This window comes from Salmo salar, chromosome ssa25 (genome assembly GCF_905237065.1).
Source record: "Salmo salar chromosome ssa25, Ssal_v3.1, whole genome shotgun sequence".
In the NCBI taxonomy this organism is placed as follows: Eukaryota; Metazoa; Chordata; class Actinopteri; order Salmoniformes; family Salmonidae; genus Salmo; species Salmo salar.
The window spans coordinates 4,270,839-4,298,697 of NC_059466.1; the positions used below are offsets into that span (position 1 = coordinate 4,270,839).

The 27,859-nt window shown below is 42.2% G+C and overlaps 1 protein-coding gene across 4 annotated transcripts; it reads left to right on the forward strand.

Annotated features, from left to right (window-relative positions):
* Positions 1–4,231: 4,231 nt before the first annotated feature.
* On the forward strand, positions 4,232–27,772 carry cdc16 (cell division cycle 16 homolog (S. cerevisiae)). 4 transcript variants are annotated; one of them, XM_014172818.2, is made up of 18 exons: positions 4,232–4,419; positions 5,464–5,518; positions 5,640–5,737; positions 6,100–6,138; positions 7,565–7,699; positions 8,139–8,298; positions 10,113–10,207; positions 10,644–10,777; positions 11,036–11,115; positions 11,216–11,265; positions 11,448–11,521; positions 11,739–11,864; positions 12,139–12,291; positions 13,306–13,369; positions 13,535–13,596; positions 22,741–22,876; positions 23,017–23,107; positions 26,897–27,772. In XM_014172818.2, exons 1-18 carry the CDS (start codon positions 4,372–4,374, stop codon positions 27,154–27,156), a joined length of 1,860 nt encoding a protein of 619 aa, XP_014028293.1. In that variant the 5' UTR covers positions 4,232–4,371; the 3' UTR covers positions 27,157–27,772. The 4 variants fall into 4 exon arrangements, with proteins under 4 accessions (XP_014028293.1, XP_014028291.1, XP_014028290.1 ...); XM_014172816.2 differs by having other exon boundaries at positions 4,233–4,419; positions 23,017–23,125; XM_014172815.2 differs by lacking the exon at positions 4,232–4,419 and adding an exon at positions 4,839–5,011.
* Positions 27,773–27,859: the final 87 nt, after the last annotated feature.

Consider the following 27,859-nt stretch of genomic DNA (forward strand, 5'->3'; position numbering starts at 1 on the left):
TACGCGGCCATGGGGTCTATGTATGGGGCGGACCCCAGCCGAGACACAGGTGTACAAGGGAGTAAATCTGTAAATCCTCACCTCGGATGTATCCCTCCGCCACGGAGTGATACCAATATATTGGGGTGATCCATATAGCTCACATAACCGTGGTTACACACGTAACCTTGGTTCCAGCGGTGTATAGACAGGTTGGTTGTTTAGCAACAAATCTGACGCATGCGCAACTATGGGGCAAATCAAAAGGGGTTGGCTTAGATTGTTGATAACATGTAAACTATATTTTGTCTCCAATGTTTGTTGAAAACATAAAGTTGCACAATGAGCACTTGTCGAGAACAAGATCAAACTAGCTGAAATGAGCCACATACGATTCAACGCTAGTTTCTTGTTATTGTTGCTAACTATCTGGCCACACAAAAGTGACATAGTAATCAAACATTGTAAATATATAACATACTAATAAAACCAAATAAAGTACAAGAAGCATGCAGATAAAAGAAAATACTACTTTTTTATAGCCTGTAGGGCTATAGTACGGACATTGTTTGCCCATGTGCAAAGTGAGTGCAGTAGCAGCAAAGAAATATATGAAAGTATATACACATTAGTAGTGCAGTAAGGTGACATAACTATTGCATTGGTCTGGTAGACATAAGTAATTTCAGAGTGCAGAACATTAATAAATAGTAAGTGTGTGGTAGGGTACAGTAGTCAGCCTAGGGTTCAGGTTTTGGAACAGTCTTGTGGCTTGAAGTTAGAGGCTGGCTTTGAGACAGGTGGTCCGAGGCTTGATGTCAACCCTCACTGCAACGATCCCTTTCCCCTGTGCGCTGCCACCTCCCGCTTTCACAATCGGAGGCCCCTTTTAGGTAATGGGTGACCTAAATCTGTCCAACTCATATATGTGGCATCCTGAGTTGCAGGTTTTTCGGAATGGCTCCTATACACAAAGAAATAAGATTCAGTTGCATTTGAATCACACATTTAAAAATATCAAAACTTACTGTGAATAAGGGTCTTCAGAAGCAAGTCCCTGAAACAGGTCTTATACCCTATTCCCCAGTTCAGGTTGTGGCGATGGCAAGACGGTTTGACAGAAAGGAAGGTAGCACATCAGTCTATCAGCTTTGCACATCTGGTTTTGGGCATTTTCTCCCATTCTTTCTTGCAGACTTTCTCAAGCTCTGTTAAGTCTTTCCACAGATTTTCAATGGGATTCAAGTCTGGGCTTTGGCTGGGCCACTCAAGGACCTAAACATTCTTGTTCAAAAGCCTTTCCAGCATTGCTTTGGCTGTATGCTTGGGGTCATTGTCCTGTTGGAACGTAAATCTTCGCCCCAGTCTAAGGTCGTTTGCACTCTGAAGCAAGTTCTCATCAAGGATTTTCCTGTATTTTGCTCCCTTCATTGTTCCCTCTATCCTTACCAGTCTCCCAGTCCCTGCTGCCACCACCATTATTCATGGTAGGGATGGTTTTTGACAGGTGATGTGCCTATTGTTTTCCAGACATATCATTTTGCGTTTGTAAATATTGTACAATCCAGTAGCCCAAAGCTCTGTAATCGCTGCTAAAGGTTAATCTAACATGTATTGACTTAGGGGTGTGAACACTTATGTAAATGAGATATTTCAGTACTTCATTTTCAATAAAAAAATGAAAAAAAGTATGTTTTCACTTTGTCATTAAGGGGTAGTGTGTGTCGATGGGTGAGATTATTATTATTTTTTTGCACATATCTGCACATATGTGACATAGTATGCAATTTTCGGGGACCACTACTGGTCATGAGTGCAACTTTCAGAAGTACTGCATGGCTAAAAAGTATACAACATTTCCGGAGAATCTCTTTAAACAAAATGGACCCTATTTCATTTTTTTTCTCCAAAATCTGGTCACCTTATCAAGGTGTGTCACCACCAAAACATTGCCGGCAACCTAGTTGCATTGCATCGCAAGAGAGCAGAAAAATGTTTACAATATTTTATTTTGCTAAAAATGAGCCCCACCTGCCCTGAATGACAGAGCGCCACTGATGATTTGAGAAAGTCGGGGGAAAAGCTTGCGCTAAGTTCCTTGCCTCAGGCTGCACAGCTGTTCTCTCATCAAGTTATAATATTTTTACCCATAAGAGTATTCTCCATTTTAATCTTGTCGTTACTAATATGTCAAATTAGTTTCGACCATTATGAAATGGGCAAGAACAATGGCAGGGAGCAAATGGAGGCCCTTGCTTTCTCCCCACTCTGTTTTTTAATGAATCTGCATAGGCTACTTCGGTTTTATAGCGGAGCTGTCCTTAAAGTGAGCAGCTGGGAAATAAATTTAAGAACACTTATTTCACTCCACAAATCAACCACTGTTTGAGGAGCATGCTGTCGCTGTGTGACAGGTGATATTCGGCCCAAACTCTGTATGCCATGGGCTCTCCAACCCTGTTCATGTAGCTACCCTGTGCCTAATTTGGGGAACATCGATAGTAGCCTATTTTCGGAAGAAAACATATTTCAATAAACTGTTGACTGTCCCTCTGCGCGCTTGAGAAAGGAATAAAGGAAAGAAAAGGAGATGGAAACGCAAGGTGGAGAGATATCCTGTAGCTAAAAGTAATGTGTCAGCCTATTAATTATGAAAATATAAAATATTCCCTATTACTAGGCTATTCAAAATCATAAACAAATTCACTATAATTGTAAACTAGCTGCAAGCGACCCTGTGTTGTGTAAAAATCTTCCCAGCATGAAATAGTTCCCAATCGTTTTGATTGTGTTGTCTGTTTAACAATTTCTCACAGTGTGAACATTTTCTTAGGTCAATAATACATTTGCGGCTATGGAACCCTGACCTGTTCACCGGACGTGTTACCTTGTCCCAGACTGGCTGTTTTCAACTCTCTGGAGACAGCAGGTGCTGATTGGCTATGAAAAGCCAACTGACATTTACTCCTGAGGTGCTGACCTGTTGCACCCTCGACAACCACTGTGATTATTATTATCTGACCCTGCTGGTCATCTATGAACATTTGGGCTATGTTCTGTTATAATCTCCACCTGGCACAGCTAGAAGAGGACTGGCCACCCCTCATAACCTGGTTCCTCTCTAGGTTTCAGTGGAATTCAGTGTTTACAGCGTAACACAATCACATCAAGCAGTTGAAATAACAGCAAACTGCATTTGTTTAACATTGTTTCTATTGTTTATATTAACCGCTGCTGTACCAAACCAAATGCTAGGCTGGTAGCATGGGGAAGAAATATTGTCTAGACACCTTTTTTCAGGGGAGATTAAGTTTATAAATTGACTGGCTGGGCATTGATAAAGCTAACTGAATTGTTAACAGGCATTACCCGTGGAATATATGGAGATTGTGGAACTATAACTCCCTATTATGAACCAATCAGCATCCAGGATCCAAATAACCATTTTTTTAACTGTGCTATTGCAGTTATTATAAATTAAGATGAATGTTTGCCTTTGTTATATCTAATGTACCATGTTTTCACATTCTATAAGGTCGAAACATGAAAACGCGGGCCTCTGTGACGCATCCTATCGAAGTTAGACAGGCATGGTCTATCCTGGGCCCTTTTGAAAAGAGAACCGCAGCTGGTAACCAATATGCCCTAACCATGACTGACCTCTTCAGCTAAACCCTTGGAGGGCAAATCGGGAACAGAGATGGCTTCAATAATCACCGATAAACTTCTTGATTTTGGACAGCATCATCACTGAACGGGGAGCGGAGTGAATTGTTACATGGTGAACTGAGAAACATACAGACTGTCTGGTTAATGCTTGAAGAAGTTAGTTTGAAAAGGTTTTACAACTTGAATTCATAATAACCGGTGTTATGCTGAAAAAAAGACTGCACTTATATTTGTCAGGAAAAAGTACCAAAAAATATTTTTTAATTTCCTTTACATCCTGAGTACTTTAAATATTGAATTTAATTTGACTGTATATCTATTTAACTCATACCTTCGATAGAACATCACTCAGAGATGCACAAAAACAATATAACATTACAAGTGGGTGAACCTTTCCTTTACTTTCACCTGTAGTTATAAAACAGAAAAGGGTTTTCCCTCATTTTCTACAAAAATATAAATACACATTTTAATTGGCTATATCTATCATGTAATTAATTAACTGTTGTCAAATGTTCACCGCCGCAATTAAATAAAACAGTCATAGCATTTTATTTTCTGTGAAACGACCGGAACGCTTAATCAAAAGCCCGAGTTTCCTTGCGGAGTTTTAAGTGACACTACTGCTGCAGAAGAAGCCTCGTAGCTAGTTAGCTACTAGGGAGTACATTTTCACATGATAATGATACGCTTTGATTTGTAAAAAGCATTAGGACAATTACAATGAATCTCGACAGACTTCGAAAACGTGTACGACACTACATTGATCAGGTACGAAATGTAGCTAGCTAGACTTGGTCGGGATAAGAAGCGAGGTAGCTAACGTTAGCTAAATTCGGTTACCGCTGTCAGACTGGAAAAATGTATTGCTCCTGCCAGCTAAGTAAATGGGCTAGGTACTGTTCAGAATGACAAGTCTACAGGAACGTTACCCAGCTGTGTAAGGTTATATTTGCGTTAGCATAATGTAAATAGAACTTGCCAGCTTTTCGATTTAAATAAGTAACCCAATATAGACCACAGCCTGTTGTTTCCAACGGGGGTAAATTAATCATAGTGGGCATAGCGAGGTGCTACTGGCGCGTTCTAGCATTTGTCTATTTCCGTTAAGGAACGCCAAGTGAGGGTGTGCAATAACTCAATTCGACATAGTACTCCTTCTAAACAACGCAATTCAAAAATGTTTTTGGTAAAGTCTACAAAACGTAGTCCACACTCTTTGTAAGATATTCTAGTTTTGGGAACAGGAAACTGTACTGAGCTCAAATGTTTCATCAATGAGAGAATGTCGGACAAAATCCATCTCGCTCTATTTTCACCCAGCTGCCAGCCACTGGGCTTCCTGCCGTCACCATATTTGGTGGTGAGTGGAAATGCCAACCGGATGCTTCAGATTTATGCAGCTCATTGTTCGATCTGTGTTGTAGTCCTAAAAAATGGAAATGAGTTACTTCTGGTTCGTTTGGCTATTCCTATGGAGGAAATTATTGGGGTTTTGGGATAAATGCTGAAAATAAGGTCTGAGCTTAACACAGGCTTAGGAGATCTAATATGTTTTGTTCTGAGATATCAGTCAATTAACATGATATTTTATGAATTAGCTAGTAACTAGTTAGCTACCCTGCTTGTGCTTGCTTCTAAGTCAGTGGCCTGAGCTAGCTACTATGTACTTGGAGGTTAGCCACATTATATCAGGGCTAGCTAACTTGTATCAGTGAGTGTTGACAGCCCCTGACAGTGTCAGTTTCATACTTGTAGTAAACACATTCAGAATGTTTGGTTTCATGCTGCCTTCCCTGTCTGTTTTGTTTGCAGCAACAGTATCAAAGTGCTCTATTTTGGGCAGATAAGATTGCATCCCTGTCACATGGTGAGTGATCTTCCTGATTGATGAGATGTAACAAATGTTTTGTGTTCATCTGGCTAGTTAGTATAAAATGTTGTTTAGTAGGGTATCTAACGGAGGTGATGCTATTTTCCTGTCCTTGCAGAAGACCCCCAGGATATCTACTGGCTAGCACAGTGCCTTTACCTCACCTCTCAGTACCACAGAGCCTCCCATGCCCTCCGCTCACGTAAACTAGATAAGGTAAGACCACCTGGTTGGCTTCCCCCAATTTGTTGCAATGTGGCATGCAGGTAGCTTGGGTGCCACCCTGTTCTACACATCTCACTGAGGGGCCCTCATGCACTAGCATGCAGCTCACTAGCATGCAGAAGGACTAATGACATGTTGGATACTAGGCATATTCTGACTTGTCATTATGAGTCTATCCAGTCTATATGTTACATTCTTCTATGTAGCTTTCAAAACTTTGTGCCATCCAGAGTATGCCTTTGATATTTTTGATAGAAGAAGAAGAAGCATTGTACTGGGTGTGCTGCATGTCCTTGTTGATTTGAACAGTTGTTGTCAGTCAGCTTGTTCCTAATATTTATCTTTCATTTCAGTTGTATGGCGCTTGTCAATATCTCGCTGCTAGGTGCCACGTGAGTATTAACCTTAGGCTTCTTCTTGTGATGAAATATACCTGTTCAAACTCTCCATGATCCTATGGGTCAATCCACTTAAATTCAATTACTTTTCTACAGTATCCCTTTTGATTTAAACATATCTTTTCAAACATGTTTGCCCATGAAATGAGTGGTCAGAAAGTGACTTCTTGGACCTGAATGCCAAAACATTTTAGAAGATAAAGGTGTTCAAAGTTGACCCATTTTGCATACCCCACCATAATGTGAGACATCATGTCTTCATTGCTGAAAAATATTAAAAGTTGACTTTGATATTATTGAAAACCTTACACACAGTTGTCTAACTATTTTCAAATTTTTTGAAAAAAAGTATTTTAACAATTAGCAGAAATGATCTAAAATTGCGTAAACTACGACTTTTTTTCTTCATATTCTCGTACGTTATAGCTTAGACGATATTTTACATCATCTGAGGTTTTTATGTTGCGCCGCCATCGGTTGAGAGACAACATGCTCATGAAAACAGAGTGGGTGTTATTTCAATCACTGCAATTTTACTGAACTTGAATAGAACAAAAAAAAAATTATGTTGGATAGTAAATAATGCCGGAAAAGCCTTTGTGCAAACGAACTTCCAGAAGTAATCAAGGCACTCTCATGTAGTGGATAAATGAGAACTTTTTATTGTTTTTACAGCTTATGCATAGCAAGAATAAAAAATACTATGCAGCATGAACTTTGTTCTGTAGTATTTAATCCTATGATCAAAGAGCACCTCATGGATTAACTATCAACCAAATAAGCATTCCTTTCCTGTGTCTCTTATTGAAAAATGTACATTTAATTGACATTTTAAATTATAACTACTACCACAAAGATGGCCACCGGTCCACTTTCCATCCAATGTCAACTTAAATGGTTGTCTATGATTTCAATAGGTTTCCAATGGACAGTAATTTAAAACAACAGATTCCTATTCAAGTCAACATTCTCTGATGTGTGGACCTCCAACCATCTTTGTGGTATCGTTTGAAAGTTGAAATAAAAATGGTTGTACATTTATCAGCCAAAACATGACACCCCACCCTGTATTCAATAGCATGTTATGTCTCAACCAATGGCGGGAACAACAAACCTCAGATGTAAAATAATCTAAGCTACAACATGCATTGGGGTTTACATGTTTTTGGATAATCAAAAAAGAAGAAATAAAATGGTTTCACAGCCCTGTTTTGTTATCTTTTAAATGGTATCAATCTCATCCATTAATGTCTCATGGTATGGTGGGGTATGCAAAATGGGTCAACTTTAAAGCACCTTTTATCTCTTGAATATTTTTACATTCACGTACAAAAACCCACAACCCTGAATTTCCCAGCACCATACTCTTAACTGAGCGGAGCCATTGGAAGCACTAACTGAGTGTTTGTGTTTTGTGCAGTATGCTGCCAAAGAGTTCCAGCAGGCCTTAGACATCCTGGACATGGAGGAGCCAACCAGCAAGAAGCTGCTGGACCGGAGTGTCAAAGAGGAGAACAGGATGCAAGAATCAGACTGGGAGATGACCCCTGCCTCTGTGAGTCTCAGCTTTGACACAATAGGGTCCCATGTGTTTTTGTGGCCCTGTAATACCACGTTTGTAGTCTTACAATGGGATTTTCCAGTCTCTTCACATTTATGGTGTTGTGATTACAGGTGAACTATTTACATACTGTACTGTAGGTGACTGAGGCAGAGATTGAATACCATGTTGCCATGTCAAAGACCCTTTGGCTGAATGTTTATGATTTGTTCCTTTCTAAGCTATAAAAATGTCCTTTTGTAATTATCACCATCATATTATTAAAGGGGTCCCGTCATTCACCCGGTAGCCACATCACCTGCCATATTCATACAAAATTCATGTGTGGGTCTTTTGAATGTCAGAATCCTCTTGACTATTCCTGCTGATGTTGCTTCAGTGGTTCTGACCTCTTGTGGTCCCTTTAATGTCTTTCTTTCCCTCTCTTTTTCAGATCAACAGTTCCATCTGCCTGTTGCGGGGGAAGATCTATGATGCCATGGACAACCGGCCTCTGGCCACATCCAGCTACAAAGAGGCCTTGAAACTGGACGTGTACTGCTTTGAAGCCTTTGACCTTCTAACGTCCCACCACATGCTGACCGCTCAGGAAGGTGAGGCCAGAGTAAGACTGGGAACAGAAACAGAATGTGGAATCAAAAAATAAGACTAACGTTTTTTGCACGTGTGCAGCAGAAGTAATGTACAGGGATGCAAACTCGTCACTTTTTGGCGATAATCGCAGTTTTGATCTCAAAATGTAGGTCATCCACTGGAATCTTGTAGATCTGTCAGAAAAAAAAGTTATATTGCCGAAAAGTGACGCGTTTACATACCTGCTGCACAGGAGTAATAAAATGCATCACTAGCACGCATACTAGTGATGTGCGGGTTGACTCATAACCTGCAGTTCTATCCGTGGGGCGGTCGTGTTTATGGTCATAAAATATTGTATAGATGAAGGGTAGATGGGTGGCGGGCTGGTTGAATGAAGAGAGAACAATACATAAAATCCATAAATGTATAATTCTTGTGCAATTTATAGGCTACATTATTATTATTATTATTAAAAATATATATTTTGACCCCCCCTTTCCTCCCCAATTTCGATCTTGTCTCATCGCTGCAACTCCCCAATGGGCTCGGGAGGAAAAGGTCGAAACATAACCCGCCAAACTGCGTTTAACACGCGCCTGCTTAACCCGGAAGCCAGCCGCACCAATGTGTCGGAGGAAACACTGTTCGACTGACAACCGGGGTCAGCCTGCAGGTGCCCGGCCCGCCACAAGGAGTTGGTAGTGCACGATGCGCCTTGTAAAGCCCCCCCCGAACAAACCCTCCCCTAACCTGGACGACGCTAGCTCGATTGGGTTTAAGTCTGGAGACTGCTGGCCATTCCATGATTTGAAGCCTACCGTCTTGTTCTTTTCTTCTAAGGTAGTTCTGACATAGCCTGGAGGTATGTTTTGGTTCATTATCTTGCTGTAGGATGAACCCTTGACAACTAGGCGTACACCAGAGGGTATTGCATGACACTGCAAAATGCTGTGGTAGCCATTTTGGTTCTGGCTGCCACCCACTCTGTGCAAGTCGCCGACTCTGGATCCACGCTTCCTCTATGTTTGACAGTTGGTGTCACACACTGAGGAACCATCCTTTCGCCTACTCGACGGCGTACAAAAACCCTGCGTGATTAACCGAAGATTTTGATTCATCGGTCCATAAGACCTTCCAGTCTTCAGTAGTCCACTGGCGGTGCTTCATGGCCCAGGCAAGCCTCTTTTTCTTATTTTGCCATCTTAGCAATGGCTTTCTTACTGCCACTCGACCTGTCAAACTTGCAGCTCGAAGTCTTCTCTTCACAGTTGAAACTGAGACTAAGACGGCTGTGCCACTCGGGAGCCCTAAGGCACTGCATCTCAGTGCTAGAGGCGTCACTACAGACCCCTGTTCAATTCCAGGCAGTATCACAACCGGCCCATGATTGGGAGTCCCATAGGGCTTTGCACAATTGGCCCAGCGTAGTTAGGGTTTGGCTGGGGTAGAATTTGTTCTTAAATTTCATAGCTGGAAAAATGGGAGTGTTCTAAAACTTTTGACCGTATGTGTGTGATATATATATTTTTTTCCTTTTTTATTGATAACTTTTGTTGGGGTTATTGGGCCTCCATGGGCCTTGGCCTGGTATCACATCATTAGTAAAATGTTGGTATTGTGACAACCCCACTCTGATAATCTATACAGATTTTTCGTGTGTTTCTGTGCCCCTTTTTGGGCCCTCACCAGTTTGCATCCCTGAAATATAGGTATCTATGTTGCTTTGTTTTAAGCCATTAACGGTTTATAGATGTGTCTGTAGGGTAAATGTATTACATTTTTTTCCCAAACCCCTTATTTGAAGACCTTTTTTGTCATTTTGTGTTTGTAGAAAAGGACTTCCTGGACTTGCTTCCTTTGAGCCAACAGTGCACAGAGGAAGAAGACAAATTACTTCACTTCCTGTTTGAGAATAAATTGAAGAAGGTACGTCCACTGTTATCCTCCGTGTCAGGACATCAGTTGCATTCAGATTCCTATGTTAAGTTTCAGTTTTTTACATTGTCATTTGCAAAGTTGATCATCATGTTGTGTTTCTATGTTGGAATACACCGGGCATCAAATGTCACTTTGGATTTGGCGCTGTAGTTCAGAATGAACCATGTGATTATTTTCTAAATTATACAATCACTCATATTTGGTTAATATTGGTTGTCTACAGTTGCTCCTAACAATGACGACAACAACAACCCAGAAATGTTCTCTCTGATTTTACTAAAGTTAAGCGTGGTCATTAGTCTCAAATTAGTGTTGATTCGATTGCTAATGATGATGGTGCTTTTGTTCCAATTCCACATTTGTTTCCCTCTCCCTTTTTCCACTTTTTTTTCTCCATCCATCCTTTCCTCTTTCCTTCCCTCAGTATAACAAACCCAGTGATATGGTGGTCCCAGAGATGGTCAACGGTCTCCAGGACAATTTGGATGTGGTGGTCTCCCTTGCTGAGAGGCATTATTACAACTGTGACTTCAAAATGTGCTACAAACTCACTTCCATGTAAGTTTGATAACTAACCGCTGGCCCACCTTAACCTTTTAACTACAAATTGAGATTTGTTGGCAGTCTGCAAGCGTTAACTGGCCAATCTAACTTTTTGAGAAAAAAAATTATAAGAACTGTTGTGATATTCGTATGGTTTATGTTAGTGGAATATTATTCTCTCTCAGCTCGGCTCAGTTGTGTAAAAAGGATATACATTTCACACTTATCATTTGGTCCTGTCTGTAAAACCTGAATGTATTGTGTTTCTTCAAGGGTGATGGTGAAAGACCCATTCCATGCCAACTGTTTACCTGTTCATATAGGAACACTGGTGGAGCTCAGCAAAGCAAATGGTAAGACCGTTGAAGCTCTTAAGTTTGGTTATTCATACACGTGAAAGATACATTTAACATCTGAATATGTACCATGATTCTCCTCTTTTTACTACCACAGAACTGTTTTACCTTTCGCACAGGCTTGTGGACTTGTACCCCAACAACCCAGTAAGTATAGCCCCTGCCCTATATAGTGCAAAGTGTTGCCTGCTATGCTATGAGTACACCCCCCCCCCATACTAGCGTCTTGCCATTCCACATATCCAAGCTCTGATTGGTACGGTATGTTTTTTCTTTTGTGTGTATTTTATTTGACCACTAGACAAATGGTAAATGGTGTTTTCATCCAGGTCTCTTGGTTTGCTGTGGGATGCTACTATCTAATGGTTGGTCACAAAAATGAACACGCGCGTAGATATCTCAGGTACCAGATATCATGTTTTTCTTATCACCAAGCATATTTTATATTCAGCAGTCAGACATTGATATTCTATATATTGTACATTTAAATATTTTGATTCACTTGCTGCTGAATCAAATCTACAAATTTCAAAGAATTATAAAAAAAAAAAATTGATTGTCATTCACTCAGACTAGAATATCTCTTATTTACACTAAGTTCCTTATGCTGTCTCCCACAGCAAGGCGACCACTCTGGAGCGGACGTACGGTCCGGCATGGATCGCCTACGGTCACTCGTTTGCAGTGGAGAGTGAACACGACCAGGCCATGGCTGCCTACTTCACTGCTGCTCAACTGATGAAGGGGTATGTACTGTTATTGTACACAGACACCCCTTCCACACAGACACAACACCACACATCCACAGAACAAGCCCTGAAAAGCAATGTTGAACATGAACACATTTGTTGGCGTGTGTTCAAAGATGTATCTTGCTAAAAGCAGGTGTGCCTTAGTCATTGAAAACAGTGAGAAATGTACAGTGTCATAACACTATATATATATATATATATCACGTACCTTCACAACCGTGCCCATTAGACTTGACCCCTAACCCTTGCTCTCATCTCTCTTGTCCAGATGTCATCTCCCCATGTTGTACATAGGGCTGGAGTACGGTCTTACAAACAACTCTAAACTGGCCGAGCGCTTCTTCAGCCAGGCCCTGAGCATAGCACCAGAAGACCCCTTTGTCATGCATGAGGTGGCCGTTGTGGCCTTTCAGAACGGAGAGTGAGTCACACACACACTTACATACTGAGATAATGTGTATGCACACACTGGGGGAAAACACCCACACAGTGGGAAAACGTACATATGTGCATACTCACACACATGCACCCAAGAGGATATATAGCATACACTGTAATACCCCCACGTGCTCACATACTACACTGAGTGTACAAAGCATTAGGAATACCTCCCTAATATTGAGTTTCTCCCCCTTTTACCCTCAGAACAGCCTCAATTTGTTGGGCATGGACTTTCCACATTTGTGTCAAGTTGGCTGAATGTCCTTTGGGTGGTGGACCATTCTTGGTACATACAGGAATCTGTTGAGCGTGAAAAACACAGCTGTGTTGCAGTTCTTGACACACTCAAACCGGTGCACCTGGGCACCTACTACCATACCGTGTTCAAAGACACCTTAAATATTTTGTCTTGCCCATTCACCCTCTGAAGGGCACACACACGTAATCCGTGTCTCATTTGTTTCAAGGCTTAAAAATCCTTCTTTAATCTGTCTCCTCCCCTTCATCTACACTGATTATGAAGTGGATTTAACAAGTGACATTAAAAGGATCATAGCTTTCACCTGGTCAGTCTGTCATGGAAATACACGGAGTGTTTTGTACGCTCAGTGTTTAACACACTCTGCAATACCCCCACATGCACACATACACGCTTGAGGTCTCTCATCATAGCCATTAGCAAATGGGTTAGAAGAGTGTTCTCCTAACGATGGGTTTAAACCCACTGGTAGGGCCACGAGTGATTTGGTTTGGGTTGTGACGATAAGCGTGGATTCTGTCTATTTATTGAGGTTTAGCTGTACCTGGCCATGCCCCCATCATAGTTGCTGGAACCGTGCCGGAAAGGACCATTTGTAAAGAAAAAAAATCTGGCACAGTATGGTTCGGGTTGACACGATAGTGTGTGTGAAAGGGTACTTATGCCTTATTTTTTTTATTTGTTCATGTGATGGCTTTGATTGTGCTGAAATGTGTTCAATTCTGTCATTTTCAGCTGGAAAACAGCCGAGAAGTTGTTCCTGGAAGCGATGGACAAGATCAAAGCCATTGGGAATGAGGTAGCTGCTCATTTGAATCAACTAACTCTAGCCCCACATGTACTGTGTCATACTCCGTTCTTACATTTTTTTGAACTTCTTAAGAACTGGCAGCCAGTGTAGTTGCTGTGTGTTTATTTTCAATGCAAACATTCCTCTTTTTGTAAAAGTTGTGTTTTCTTCCAGGTAACAGTGGACAAGTGGGAGCCACTCCTGAACAACCTGGGTCACGTATGTCGAAAACTGAAGTGAGTATAAATATCCTCCGCGAGTATTTACTCATCAGGACACCAGAGGGGTATGTCACGAAGCAGGATGGAGTTGCGAGCTCACTTTGGTTTATTCTGAATTCAACTTGGTATAACTATTGTCACGAAGGGGACAACACCTTTTAGCCAGGTAAATTACTATGGTAACTGTTGGACTCTGGGCTTTCCACGTGCGACATGCACACGCAGTTACAAGCCTGGTTTGAATTAGTGGAAGGTGTTGGATAAATATCCACCTTTGTGAGCTAGAATGTGGCACTAACTGAAGCTAGTTAGCCTAAACTAATCCAGAATATTTCTAGTTGGCTTGTGACACACCGCTTTTGAGGGGATGGAACTGAACAGCATGGAAGTTCTGACTGGCATATGCAGTATCTCTGTATCTCCGATGACATTGTTGTGGTCCTGTCCTTGTTCTCATCTCACTTATAAATTCATGATTAGGTAGTTAGACAGGCAGGCGTTTCTCTATTGTCTCCCAGGTACCTGATAAAGCATTGTTAAAGGACAGGGATTCAAACATTTTCCTGAGTGGTATTTCAGGAGGAGAGTCTGAGGTGATGACAGGACTTACTGCAGGGTTCCCCAACTGACGGCCCGCGGGCTGAATTTCTCCCGCGGGTGGTTTCATTTTGCCCCCCAAGTTTTCTGAGCCCAAAAAAGTAAATGTTTATTGGACATAAAATCACCAGGAAATCCGCTCCAACTGATTTTAATTGAAGAAATATTTTCCCAAGTTTTCCCATTCATAATGGAGAGAAATGTGATCGTGTACAAATGTAAGCAAGGCTTGAAATGATTGATTTAGTCAAACATATCTGTTTAGGCTTGGCAGTCTACAAATAATTTGTAATTTATGTTCTGGCCCCCCGACAATCCGCTGAACATAAAATCGGCCCGCGGCTGAATCTAGTTGATGATCCCTGACCTACTGTGTCTCTCTCTCTTTTTCTTTCTCCTCGCACTATTTTCAAAGACACACATTTGCTCTTTTCCCGTCCTTCTGTATAAGTAGGACTCTCATTGACTATTAATGCACAGATCTGTTAATGAATAATGCATAGTAGCCACTAAGCAGATCTAGAGAGGCTTTGCAGTGCAAGTGGCTGTTTTGAAAAGGGTTGGGTACTTCATATCTAAAGGGGCATCTTTGGAAATGAACTTGATTGAACAAAACATGCATGTATAACATAATGTCCTAGGATTGTCATCTGATGAAGATCATCAAAGGTTAGTGCTGCATTTAGCTGTGGTTTTGGTTTTTGTGACATATGCTAGCTTGAAAAATGGGTGTCTGATTATTTCTGGCTGGGTACTCTCCTGACATAATCTAATGTTTTGCTTTCGTTGTAAACCTTTTTGAAATCGGACAGTGTGGTTAGATAAAGGAGAGTCTTGTCTTTTAAAATGGTGTAAAATAGTCATATGTTTGAAAAATGGAAGTTTTCCGATTTTCGAGGAATTTGTAATTCGTGCCACGCCCTATCATTGGATATTGGAGCGGTGTTCCGCTAGCGGAACGTCTAGATTTAAGAAGGAAAGAAATTCCACAAATGTACTTTAAAAGTTAATTTAATTGCTTCTTTTTTTTCACCGTTTATTTAACCAGGTAGGCTAGTTGAGAACAAGTACTCATTTGCAACTGCGACCTGGCCAAGATCAAGCAAAGCAGTTCGACACATACAGCAACACAGAGTTACACATAGAATAAACAAACATTAGAAAAAAGTCTATATACAGCATGTGCAAATGAGGTAGGATAAGAGAGGTAAGGCAATAAATAGGCCATGGTGGCGAAGTAATTACAATATACCAATTAAACACTGGAATGGTAGAATGTGCCGAAGACAAATGTGCAAGTAGAGATACTGGGGTGCAAAGGAGCAAAATAAATAAATACAGTATGGGGATAAGGTAGATTGGATGGGCTATTTACAGATGAGCTATGTACAGGTGCAGTGATCTGTGAGCTGCTCTGACAGTTGGTGCTTAAAGCTAGTGAGGGAGGTAAGTCTCCAGCTTTAGTGATTTTTGCAGTTCGTTCCAGTCATTGGCAGCAGAGAACTGGAAGGAGAGTCGGCCAAAGGAAGAATTGGCTTTGGGGGTGACCAGTGAGATATACCTGCTGAAGCACGTGCTACGGGTGGGTGCTGCTATGGTGACCAGTGAGCTGAGATAAGGCGGGGCTTTACCTAGCAGAGACTTGTAGATGACCAGGAGCCAGTGGGTTTGGCGACTAGTATGAAGCGAGGGCCAGCCAACGAGAGAGTACAGGTCGCAGTGGTGGGTAGTATATGGGGCTTTGGTGACAAAACAGATGGCACTGTGATAGACTGCATCCAATTTGTTGAATAGAGTGTTGGAGGCTATTTTTGTAAATGACATCGCCGAAGTCGAGGATCGGTAGGATGGTCAGTTTTACGAGGATATGTTTGGCAGCATGAGTGAAGGATGCTTTGTTGCGAAATAGGAAGCCGATTCCAGATTTAATTTTGTATTGGAGATGCTTAATGTGAGTCTGGAAGAAGAGTTTACAGTCTAACCAGACACCTAGGTATTTGTAGTTGTCCACATATTCTAAGTCAGAACCATCCAGACAAGTGATGCGTGCAGGTGTGGGCAGCGATCAGTTGAAGAGTATGCATTTAGTTTTACTTGCATTTAAGAGCAGTTGGAGGCCACAGAAGGAGTGTTGTATGGCATTGAAGCTCATCTGGAGGTTAGTTAACACCGTGTCCAAAGAAGTGCCAGAGGTATACAGAATGGTGTCGTCTGCGTTGAGGTAGATCAAAGAATCACCAGCATCAAGAGCGACGTCATTGATGTATACAGAGAAGAGAGTCGGCCCGAGAATTGAACCCTGTGGCACCCCCATGGAGACTGCCAGAGGTCCGGACAACAGGCCCTCCAATTTGACACACTGAACTCTATCAGAGAAGTAGTTGGTGAACCAGGCGAGGCAATCATTTGAGAAACCAAGGCTGTTGAGTCTGCCAATAAGAATGTTGTGATTGATAGTCAGGTGACTACCTCATGAAGCTGGTTGAAGGAATGCCAGGAGTGTGCAACGCTGTCATCATGGCAAAGGGTGGCTACTTTGAAGAATCTCATACAGTATATCACAAAAGTGAGTACACCCCTCACATTTTTGTAACTATTTGAGTATCTCTTTTCATGTGACAACACTGAAGAAATGGCACTTTGCTACAATGTAAAGTAGTGAGTGTACAGCTTGTATAACAGTGTAAATTTGCTGTCCCCTCAAAATAACACCGTCGCTGGACCAGTCAGGACTGGCGAAAAATGCTCTTCACTGACGAGTTGCGGAATTGTCTCACCAGGGGTGATGGTCGGATTTGCGTTTATCGTTGACAAAATGAGCATTACACCGAGGCATGTACTCTGGAGCGGGATCAATTTGGAGGTGGAGGGTCCGCCATGGTCTGGGGCGATGTGTCACAGCATCATTGGACTGAGCTTGTTGTCATTGCAGGCAAGCTTAACGCCAGCGACGAGCCCGGATCTCAGTCCCATTGAGCACATCTGGGATTTGTTGGATGGGAGGGTGAGGGCTAGGGCCATTCCCCCCAGAAATGTCTGGGAACTTGCAGGTGCCTTGGTGGAAGAGTGGGGTAACATCTCACAGCAAGAATTGGAAAATCTGGTGCAGTCCATGAGGAAGAGATGCACTGCAGTACTTAATGCAGCTGGTGGCCACACCAGATACTGACTGTTACTTTTTTGATTTTGACCCTCTTTGTTCAGGGACACATTATTCCATTTCTGTTAGTCACATGTCTGTGGAACTTGTTCTTTTTGTCTGTTGTTGAATCTTTTATGTTCATACAAATATTTACACATGTTAAGTTTGCTGAAAATACATGCAGTTGACAGTGAGAGGATGTTTTCTTTTTTGCTGAGTTTTTATATATAATTTAAAGCTTTTTCAAATTAGTTGTTGAACATTGTCTAGCAATCATTTCCAGGTCTTGCCATAGATTTTCAAGCAGATTTAAAATAAAAGCTGTAACTTTGTCACTCATTCACTGTCTTCTTGGTAAGGAACTCCAGAGTAGATTTGGCCTTGTTTTTGATATTGTCATAATGAAATGGTAATTCATCTCCCAGTGTGGTACTCAGTAATTTGTTGTATTGGATTTGATTTACAGTTCATATAAGGAAATCAGTCAATTGAAATAAATGTATTAGGCCCAAATCTATGGATTTCACATGACTGGGCAGGGGTGCAGCCATGGGTGGGCCTGGGAGGGCATAGGTCCACCCAATTAGGAGCCAGGCCCAGCCAATCAGAATAATTTTTATTAATAACAGAAATACTCCTCAGTTTCATTAGCTGTCCAGGTGGCTGGTCTCAGATGATCCCGCAGGTGAAGAAGCTGGATGTGGAGGTCCTAGGCTGGTGTGGTTACAAGTGGTCCGCTGTTGTGAAGCTGGTTGGACGTACTGCCAAATTCTCTAAAACGTTATTGGAGGGGCTTATGGTAGAGAAATGAACATTCAATTCTCTGGTGGACATTCCTGCAGTCGGCATGCCAATTGCACGCTCCCTCTCAACTTGAGACATCTGTGAAAAATTCTGTCATCTTTTATTTCAGCTCATGAAACATGGGACCAACTCTTTGCGTTTATATTTTTGTTCAGTATACATTGTTGTGGATCCATCCTCAGTTTTTTTTCCTATCACTGCCATTAAACTTAAGCTGTTTTAGTCACCATTGACCTCATGGTGAAATCCTTGAGCGCTTTCCTTCCGCTCCAGCAACTGTGTTAGGAACGGCGCCTGCATCTTTGTAGTGACTGGGTGTATTGCTACACCATCCAAAGTGTAATTTAACAACTTCACCATGCTCAAAGGGATATTCATTGCCTGCATGCAACTTACTGTTATGCAATTATAATTTTTTTTACTCCTGAACTTATTTACGCTTGCCATAACCAAGTGTTTGAATATGTATTGACTGAAGACATTTCAGCTTTTCATGTTTAATTCATTTGTAAACATTTCGTAAAACATAGTGCCTTCAGGAAGTATTCATACCCCTTGACTTACTCCACATTTTGTGTTGCAACATGAATTCAAAATGGATTAAATATATTTTTCTCACCCATCTACACATCCCATAATGACAAAGTGAATGTGTGTTTTTAGACATGTTTGCAAATTTATTGAAAATGAAATACAGAAATATCTTATTTACAGAAGTATTCCCCTTAGCCAATACATGGTAGAATCATCTTTTGCAGCGATTACAGCGGTGAGTTTTTCTGGGTAATTCTCTAATAGCCTTGAACGCCTAGGTTGCACAATATTTGCACATCCTTTAAAAAAAATCAACAAGCTCTGTCAAGTTGGTTGTTGATCATTGCTAGACAGAAATGTAAGTTTTGCCATAGATTTTTACATAACTGTAGCTAGGCCACTTAGGAACATTCAGCGTCATCTTGGTAAGAAGGTTTAGACCGCTATCAGCAATTATGTCATTCAGTAGTAAGCCTTTGTTTATGGATCTTGCATTTTAAAGCCCCAGTTGACTTACTTTGGAAGTTGCCTGAGGCGCAGCATGCAGAACTGGCCAGTGTCCTGTATCATCCACCTCCGGTGTGCATGATGTACTGTGTTGTATTGAACTGGGCAGTGTACACAACAGACTTAGGTTTGTTCTTTAGTCTACCGCCCCATTATCCTTGCTGTCTGCATTTTTTCTGGAGGATCCCGTATAGGCTTTCCTTCAGTTTCCTGCACAGGTTTTCTTTTCAGATGTTTTAAAACATCTGAGGAATCCTTGCGTGTAGTGAACGATAGTTGCGGCCATTTCTGTATCTTTTGGTCCTGAAGATGGGAGACAAGATGAGGATAAACATTTTTTTTTTTTACATAACACTCTGGATTTGTGCAGTGAAATGTGTTGTGTTACAAGGTCAACCATAGTAGTACAGAGCCCCCGGAGCAATTCTTTTTTTCCTTTTCGGCTTGGAAATTAAAACTAGCGGCCTTTCAGTTACTGGCCCAATACTCTAACCGCTAGGTTACTTGTCGCCCTAGGATCCTAGGAGGATCTGAGCTGATATTCGAATCCAAACAACTACAGTTGATGTCGGAAGTTTAGATACGTCTTAGCCAAATATATTTAAACTCAGTTTTTCACAATTCCTGACATTTAATCCTAGTAAAAAGCCCCTGTCTTAGGTCAGTTAGGATCACCACTTTATTTTAAGAATGTGAAATGTCAGAATAATAGTAGAGAGAAGGATTTATTTCAGCTTCTATTTCTTTCATCACATTCCCAGTGGGTCAGAAGTTTACATACTAATTCAGTATATTTGGTAGCGTTGCCTTTAAATTGTTTCGGGTAGCCTTCCACAAGCTTCCCACAATAAGTTGGGTGGATTTTGGGCCATTCCTCCTGACAGAGCTGGTGTAACTGAGTCGGGTTTGTAGGCCTCCTTGCTCGCACACACTTTTTCAGGGCTTTGTGATGGCCACTCCAATACCTTCAATCAATGAAATATATTTATAAAACCCTTCTTACATCAGCTGATGTCACAAAGTGCTGTACAGAAACCCAGCCTCAAACCCAAAACGGCAAGCAATGCAGGTGTAGAAGCACGGGGGCTAGGAAAAACTCCCTAGAAAGGGCAGAACCTAGAGAGGAACCAGACTATGAGGGGTGGCCAGTCCTCTTCTGGCTGGGCTGGGTGGAGATGTTCATAGATGACCAGCAGAGTCTAATAATAATAATAATAATAATCACAATGGTTGTCGAGGGTGCAACAGGTCTCAGGAGTAAATGTCAGTTGGCTTTTCATAGCCGATCATTCTAGAGACAGCAGGAGCGGTAGAGATACTCTGAGAGTTGAAAACAGCAGGTCTGGGACAGGTAACACGTCCGGTGAACAGATCAGGGTTCCATAGCCGCAGGCAGAACAGTTAACTGGAGCAGCAGCATGGCCCGGTGGACTACAGACAGCAAGGAGTCATCAGGCCAGGTAGTCCTGAGGCATGGTCCTAGGGCTCAGGTCCTCTGAGAGAGAAAGAGAGAATTAGAGAGAGCATACTTAAATTCACACAGGACACCGGATAAGACAGGAGAAATACTCCAGATATAACAGACTGACTTTAGACCCCCGACACAAGCGTAATACTGGAGGCTGAGACAGAAGGGGTCGGGAGACACTGTGGCCCTGTCTGACGATACCCCCGGACAGGGCCAAACAGGCAGGATATAACCCCACCCACTTTGCCTAAGCACAGTCCCCACACCACTAGAGGGATATCTTCAACCACGACATCATCCATTTGGAAGACCCATTTGCGACCAAGCTTTAACTTCCTGACTGATGTCTTGAGATGTTGCTTCAATATTTCCACATAATTTTCCTCCCTCATGATGCCATCTATTTTGTGAAGTGCACCAATCCCTCCTGCAGCAAAGCACCCCCACAACATGATGCTGCCACCCCCGTGCTTCACGGTTGGGATGGTATTCTTCGACTTGCAAGCCTCCCCCTCTTTCTTCCAAATAAAACGATGGTCATTATGGCCAAACAGTTCTATTTTTGTTTCATCAGACCAGAGGACATTTCTCCAAAAAGTACTATCTTTGTCCCCATGTGCAGTTGCAAACCGTAGTTTATTTTATGGCAATTTTGGAGCAGTGGCTTCTTCCTTGCTGAGCAGCCTTTCAGGTTGTGATTTAAAACAAATCTACGTTTCTGTATTCAATACTTGATAAGCTATCAAAAAATGCAAAACTTTCTTTTAGTAACAATGCCCATAAAAACCACTTAAAACAAATATTTAAAGGGGCAATCTACAGTTGGGTCATCCATTTTTTGATTTATGAATGAATGAAATGTAGCCTTCCCACTGATTCTTGAAGAATATAACTTATACATGCCTCGTGAGCTTAGTTCAGCTGTCGTACCCCATCAGAACCCAAAATACAAGCTTGTTTCACTCCAATGTTTGTAAAGAAATGTAAAACTAAATAAGCAACACTATAAAGCCTCAAAACATGGTTAAAACTATAACTTATAAAACATTATTGGTCAGTCCTTCCATTATTGGTATCCATAGCTGTCTATGAATTTGAGTGCTTACATTTCTCCAGCTCTCTCTCTCAGCATATTTATTGTTTCAACTTGTAATTGCTGCTCTAAGGATCCTGTAGGTTCATGCTCTACAACATTCGCAGAGTACGACCCTGCCTCACACAGGAAGCGGCGCAGGTCCTAATCCAGGCACTTGTCATCTCCCGTCTGGATTACTGCAACTCGCTGTTGGCTGGGCTCCCTGCCTGTGCCATTAAACCCCTACAACTCATCCAGAACGCCGCAGCCCGTCTGGTGTTCAACCTTCCCAAGTTCTCTCACGTCACCCCGCTCCTCCGCTCTCTCCACTGGCTTCCAGTTGAAGCTCGCATCCGCTACAAGACCATGGTGATTGCCTACGGAGCTGTGAAGGGAACGGCACCTCCATACCTTCAGGCTCTGATCAGGCCCTACACCCAAACAAGGGCACTGCGTTCATCCACCACTGGCCTGCTGGCCCCCCCTACCTCTGAGGAAGCACAGTTCCCGCTCAGCCCAGTCAAAACTGTTCGCTGCTCTGGCACCCCAATGGTGGAACAAGCTCCCTCACGACGCCAGGACAGCAGAGTCAATCACCACCTTCCGGAGACACCTGAAACCCCACCTCTTTAAGGAATACCTAGGATAGGATAAAGTAATCCTTCTAACCCCCCCCCTTAAAAGATTTAGATGCACTATTGTAAAGTGGTTGTTCCACTGGATATCATAAGGTGAATGCACCATTTTGTAAGTCGCTCTGGATAAGAGCGTCTGCTAAATGACTTAAATGTAATGTAAATGTAATTAAGTTTGCAAGAGTAAATTACCAAGGCTGCCACTAGGTGCCATGGCAACCATGGAACAATATCAAAAATAAAACAAATACTATTTTTACCTAGTTCTGATAGGGAAGGTGTTGTTTGGTTACATCCTTTTTTTGGGCTCTCTGAACCCACCCAGCCTAGGCAGAACCCTTTATTTGGCTCTGGTCATTAGAGAACTGTCCAATTTGTTGTTTTTGTTCTCCAATAGGAAGTATGTCCAGGCGTTGGAGTACCACCGCCAGGCCCTGGTTCTCATCCCCCAGCACGCGTCAACCTACTCCGCAATCGGATATGTGCACAGCCTCATGGGAGACTTCGAGAGCGCAATCGACTACTTCCACACGGTACTGTTTATTTTTTAAAATATTTTTTCCCCATTTTATTTACATTTTAAATCCATAGACACAGAATCTGTGTGACACGTTGAATAAATATTAATGTTATTACAGCAATTGATGTGAGTTTTTGCTTCTTTTTCTGACAGGCACTCGGTCTTAAGCGAGATGACACGTTTTCTGTGACGATGCTCGGCCACTGCATTGAGATGTACATTGGGGATACGGATGCCTACATAGGTAAAACTTCCTACATAGGTAAAACGACTTCCTTTGTAACCCATGCTAAAACAGATTTGCGAAAAACATTTGTGGATGTATTTCTTATATTTTTGCCAGAAGACATTTAAGTACTGTTGATTTTGCGCTTCTTTTTTGCTTTTTCCCGAGTCTTGCTGCCCGTGTGTGCCTTGCCGGCGAATTGTGTTAAGAAATAATACTGCTTTTTCTGAGGGACACTGTTGGATACTATGTGCGTTATGCACTGGGATTGCAACTCGAGCCCCTGTGTCATCTGTTAGAAAGACCCTGCAAGTCAGTGATCCACTGTCAAAGGTTTAATTCTAATGAAGAAGAATGAATAGTAGTTGGATGAGTGTATTTTCTATCAAAATAAATCATAAAATATTTGTCATTTTAAAATGAGTCAACACCATAATGACAGATGTACAATGGGAATATGTATAATAATTACAGTCTGGAATGTATACATTGTTTTAATGTTAAACATTATGGGTGGATTGCAACGAACAGGCAGAACTTAACGTGCACCTGCAGGTTAGCACTGGATTTCGTATTTCTTAACATGCTAAAAGAATAGCGGAAAACTAGTAGACCACCGCTCCTGACGTTGTTACGGTGTCAAGTCAGCTTGATACAAGACATATATGTATATGTGTGTGTATATGTGTATGTATATATGTGTATATATATGTGTGTGTGTGTGTGTATATGTATATGTATATATGTATATATGTATATGTATATATATGTATATATATATATATATATATATATATATATATACACACACACACACACACACACACACACACACACACACACACACACACAGTGGGGGGAAAAAAGTATTTAGTCAGCCACCAATTGTGCAAGTTCTCCCACTTAAAAAGATGAGAGAGGCTTGTAATTCATCATAGGTACACGTCAGCTATGACAGACAAAATGAGAAAAAAAAATCCAGAAAATCACATTGTAGGATTTTTAATGAATTTATTTGCAAATTATGGTGAAAAATAAGTATTTGGTCACCTACAAAAAAGCAAGATTTCTGGCTCTCACAGACCTCTAACTTCTTCTTTAAGAGGCTCCTCTGTCCTCCACTCGTTACCTGTATTAATGGCACCTGTTTGAACTTGTTATCAGTATAAAAGACACCTGTCCACAACCTCAAACAGTCACACTCCAAACTCCACTATGGCCAAGACCAAAGAGCTGTCAAAGGACACCAGAAACAAAATTGTAGACCTGCACCAGGCTGGGAAGACTGAATCTGCAATAGGTAAGCAGCTTGGTTTGAAGAAATCAACTGTGGGAGCAATTATTAGGAAATGGAAGACATACAAGACCACTGATAATCTCCCTCGATCTGGGGCTCCACGCAAGATCTCACTCCGTGGGGTCAAAATTATCACAAGAACGGTGAGCAAAAATCCCAGAACCACACGGGGGGACCTAGTGTATGACCTGCAGAGAGCTGGGACCAAAGTAACAAAGCCTTCCATCAGTAACACACTACGCCGCCAGGGACTCAAATCCTGCAGTGCCAGACGTGTCCCCCCTGCTTAAGCCAGTACATGTCCAGGCCCGTCTGAAGTTTGCTAGAGAGCATTTGGATGATCCAGAAGAGGATTGGGAGAATGTCATATGGTCAGATGAAACCAAAATATAACTTTTTGGTAAAAACTCAACTCGTTGTGTTTGGAGGACAAAGAATGCTGAGTTTCATCCAAAGAACACCATACCTACTGTGAAGCATGGGGGTGGAAACATCATGCTTTGTGGCTGTTTTTCTGCAAAGGGACCAGGACGACTGATCCGTGTAAAGGAAAGAATGAATTGGGCCATGTGTCGTGAGATTTTGAGTGAAAACCTCCTTCCATCAGCAAGGGCATTGAAGATGAAACATGGCTGGGTCTTTCAGCATGACAATGATCCCAAACACACCGCCCGGGCAACAAAGGAGTGGCTTCGTAAGAAGCATTTCAAGGTCCTGGAGTGTCCTAGCCAGTCTCCAGATCTCAACCTCATAGAAAATCTTTGGAGGGAGTTGAAAGTCCGTGTTGCCCAGCGACAGCCCCAAAACATCACTGCTCTAGAGGAGATCTGCATGGCGGAATGGGCCAAAATACCAGCATCAGTGTGTGAAAACCTTGTGAAGACTTACAGAAAACGTTTGACCAGTGTCATTGCCAACAAAGGGTATATAACAAAGTATTGAGATAGACTTTTGTTATTGACCAAATACTTATTTTCCACCATAATTTGCAAATAAATGCATAAAAAATCCTACAATGTGATTTTTCTGGATTTATTTTCTCATTTTGTCTGTCATCGTTGAAGTGTACCTATGATGAAAAGTACAGGCCTCTCTCATCTTTTTAAGTGGGAGAACTTGCACAATTGGTGGCTGACTAAATACTTTTTTCCCCCACTGTGTGTATATATGTGTGTATATATATGTGTGTGTGTGTGTGTGTGTGTGTGTGTGTGTGTGTGTGTGTGTGTGTGTGTGTGTGTGTATATATACATACATACATACATACATACACATACACACACACACACACACACAAAAGTATGTGGAAACCCCTTCAAATTAGTGGATTCGGCTATTTCAGCCACACCCGTTCCTGACAGGTGTATAAAATCTAGCACACAGCCATGCAATCTCCATAGACAAACATTGACAGTAGAATGGCCTTACTGAAGAGCTCAGTGACTTTCAACGTGGCACTGTCATAGTATGCCAAACATCAGTTAGTCAAATTTCTGCCCTGCTAGAGCTGCCCCGGTCAACTGTAAGTTATGATATTGTGTGGTGGAAACGTCTAGGAGCAACAACGGCTCAGCCACAAAGATGTAGGCCACACAAGCTCACAGAACGGGACAACCGAGTGCTGAAGCGTGTAGCGCGTAAAAATTGTCTGTCCTCGGTTGCGACACTCACTACACTTCCTCTGAAAGCAATGTCAGCACAAGAACTGTTTATCGGGAGCTTTATAAAATGGGTTTCCGTGGCAGAACAGCCACACACACAAGCCTAAGATCACCATGCCAATGCCAAGCGTTGGCTGGAGTGGTGTAAAACTCGCTGCCATTGGACTCTGGAACAGTGGAAACGCGTTCTCTGTAGTGATGAATCACGCTTCACAATCTGGCAGGCCGACGGACGAATCTGGGTTTGACGGATGGCAGGAGAACGCTAGCTGCCCGACTACATATTACAAACTGTAAAGTTTGAGGAATAATGGTCTGGGGCTGTTTTTCATGGTTCGGGCTAGGCCCCTTAGTTCTAGTGAAGGGAAATCTTAACGCTACAACATACAATGATATTCTAGACGATTTTGTGCTTCCAAGGCCCTTTCCTGTTTAAGCATGAAAATGCCCCCGTGCACGTGAGGTCCATACAGAACTGGTCTGTCTAGATTGTTGTGGAAGAACTTGACTAGCCTTCACAGAGGCCCTGACCTCAACCCCATCTACCACCTTTGGGATAAATTGGAACGCTGACTGCGAGCCAGGCCTAATCGCCCAACATCAGTGGCGGACCTCACTAATGCTCTTGTGACTGAATGGAAGCAAGTCCCCACAGCAATGTTCCAACATATAGTGGAAAGCCTTCCCAGAAGAGTGGAGGCCGTTCTAGCAGCGACGGGGGGGATCAACTTCATATTAATGCTCATAATTTTGGAATGAGCAGGTGTCCACATACTTTTGGTCGTTGTGTGTGTGTGTGTGTGTGTGGTGTGTGTGTCTAAAGCATTTAATAGTATATGTGTCTTTCAGGGACGGACATAAAAGACAAAGTCCGTGGGACGCTGAGCACGCCGGGGTTGATGAAGATGCTGAACACGTCGACGGAACCCAGTAACGCTCGAACCACGGCACTTCTGGAGGAGAGCGGCATCATGGCCCTGGAGACGCCGCAGTCCAATCAGGACAAGGCCTCGTTGGACACGCCCCTGCGGAGTTCGCTGCCCCTCGAATGCAACATGTATGAGAGTGACATGATGCTCGAGACCTCGATGTCCGACACCAGCGCGTGATGTCACTGATGGTATCATAGTAGTGGCCGGTTGCCTGGTCCCAGCCTCGGGACCCATTACCAAGCAGACAGTATCTATAGGTTTCTCGTCGTGTTCCCCTCTTGGGGATTTGAAGTGATGGGATTGGAATAGACTAAGCGATGGGGAAGAGGTTAAGGCAGAGCTTTTTAGCAGCAATTTGAGCTTCAGTCCATTTGGTTTTGTTGGAAAAAGATGTCACACTCAATACCGTATTGTAAAATATATATTTTTTGGCTGAATGAATATTGCTCACACTATTTCAACCCTTTCATATTCCCAAGGGGAAGTTAAAGGGACCTGGGGATGTGAGGTGTGGGCTTGGTTTGGATTTGGGCCTCAGGCAGGTAGTCTGAAGACAATGGGAAAAGTGGGGAAAGCAGAGACATGGTACTCTGATGCTTAACAGAATGGAATGAATGCAGCAGCAACACCTCTGCACTAACTGACAGTGCCCCATACTCCTGTCCACTAGCATGAACGTGTGTTGCTACCTGTGGATTTTTACTTTGAATAAACAAACAAAACTGGCTGAAATGCAAGTGTTTTGATGAAAATACTGGTAATACCTACAATAAACCATACATTTATCTTTTTATATTCTGTTTTCTTTTGTGTGATCATTGCCATCTTGGTCAGGTTGCTTTAAAAAAAACGTTGACACTAATACTTTTCACACTACCAA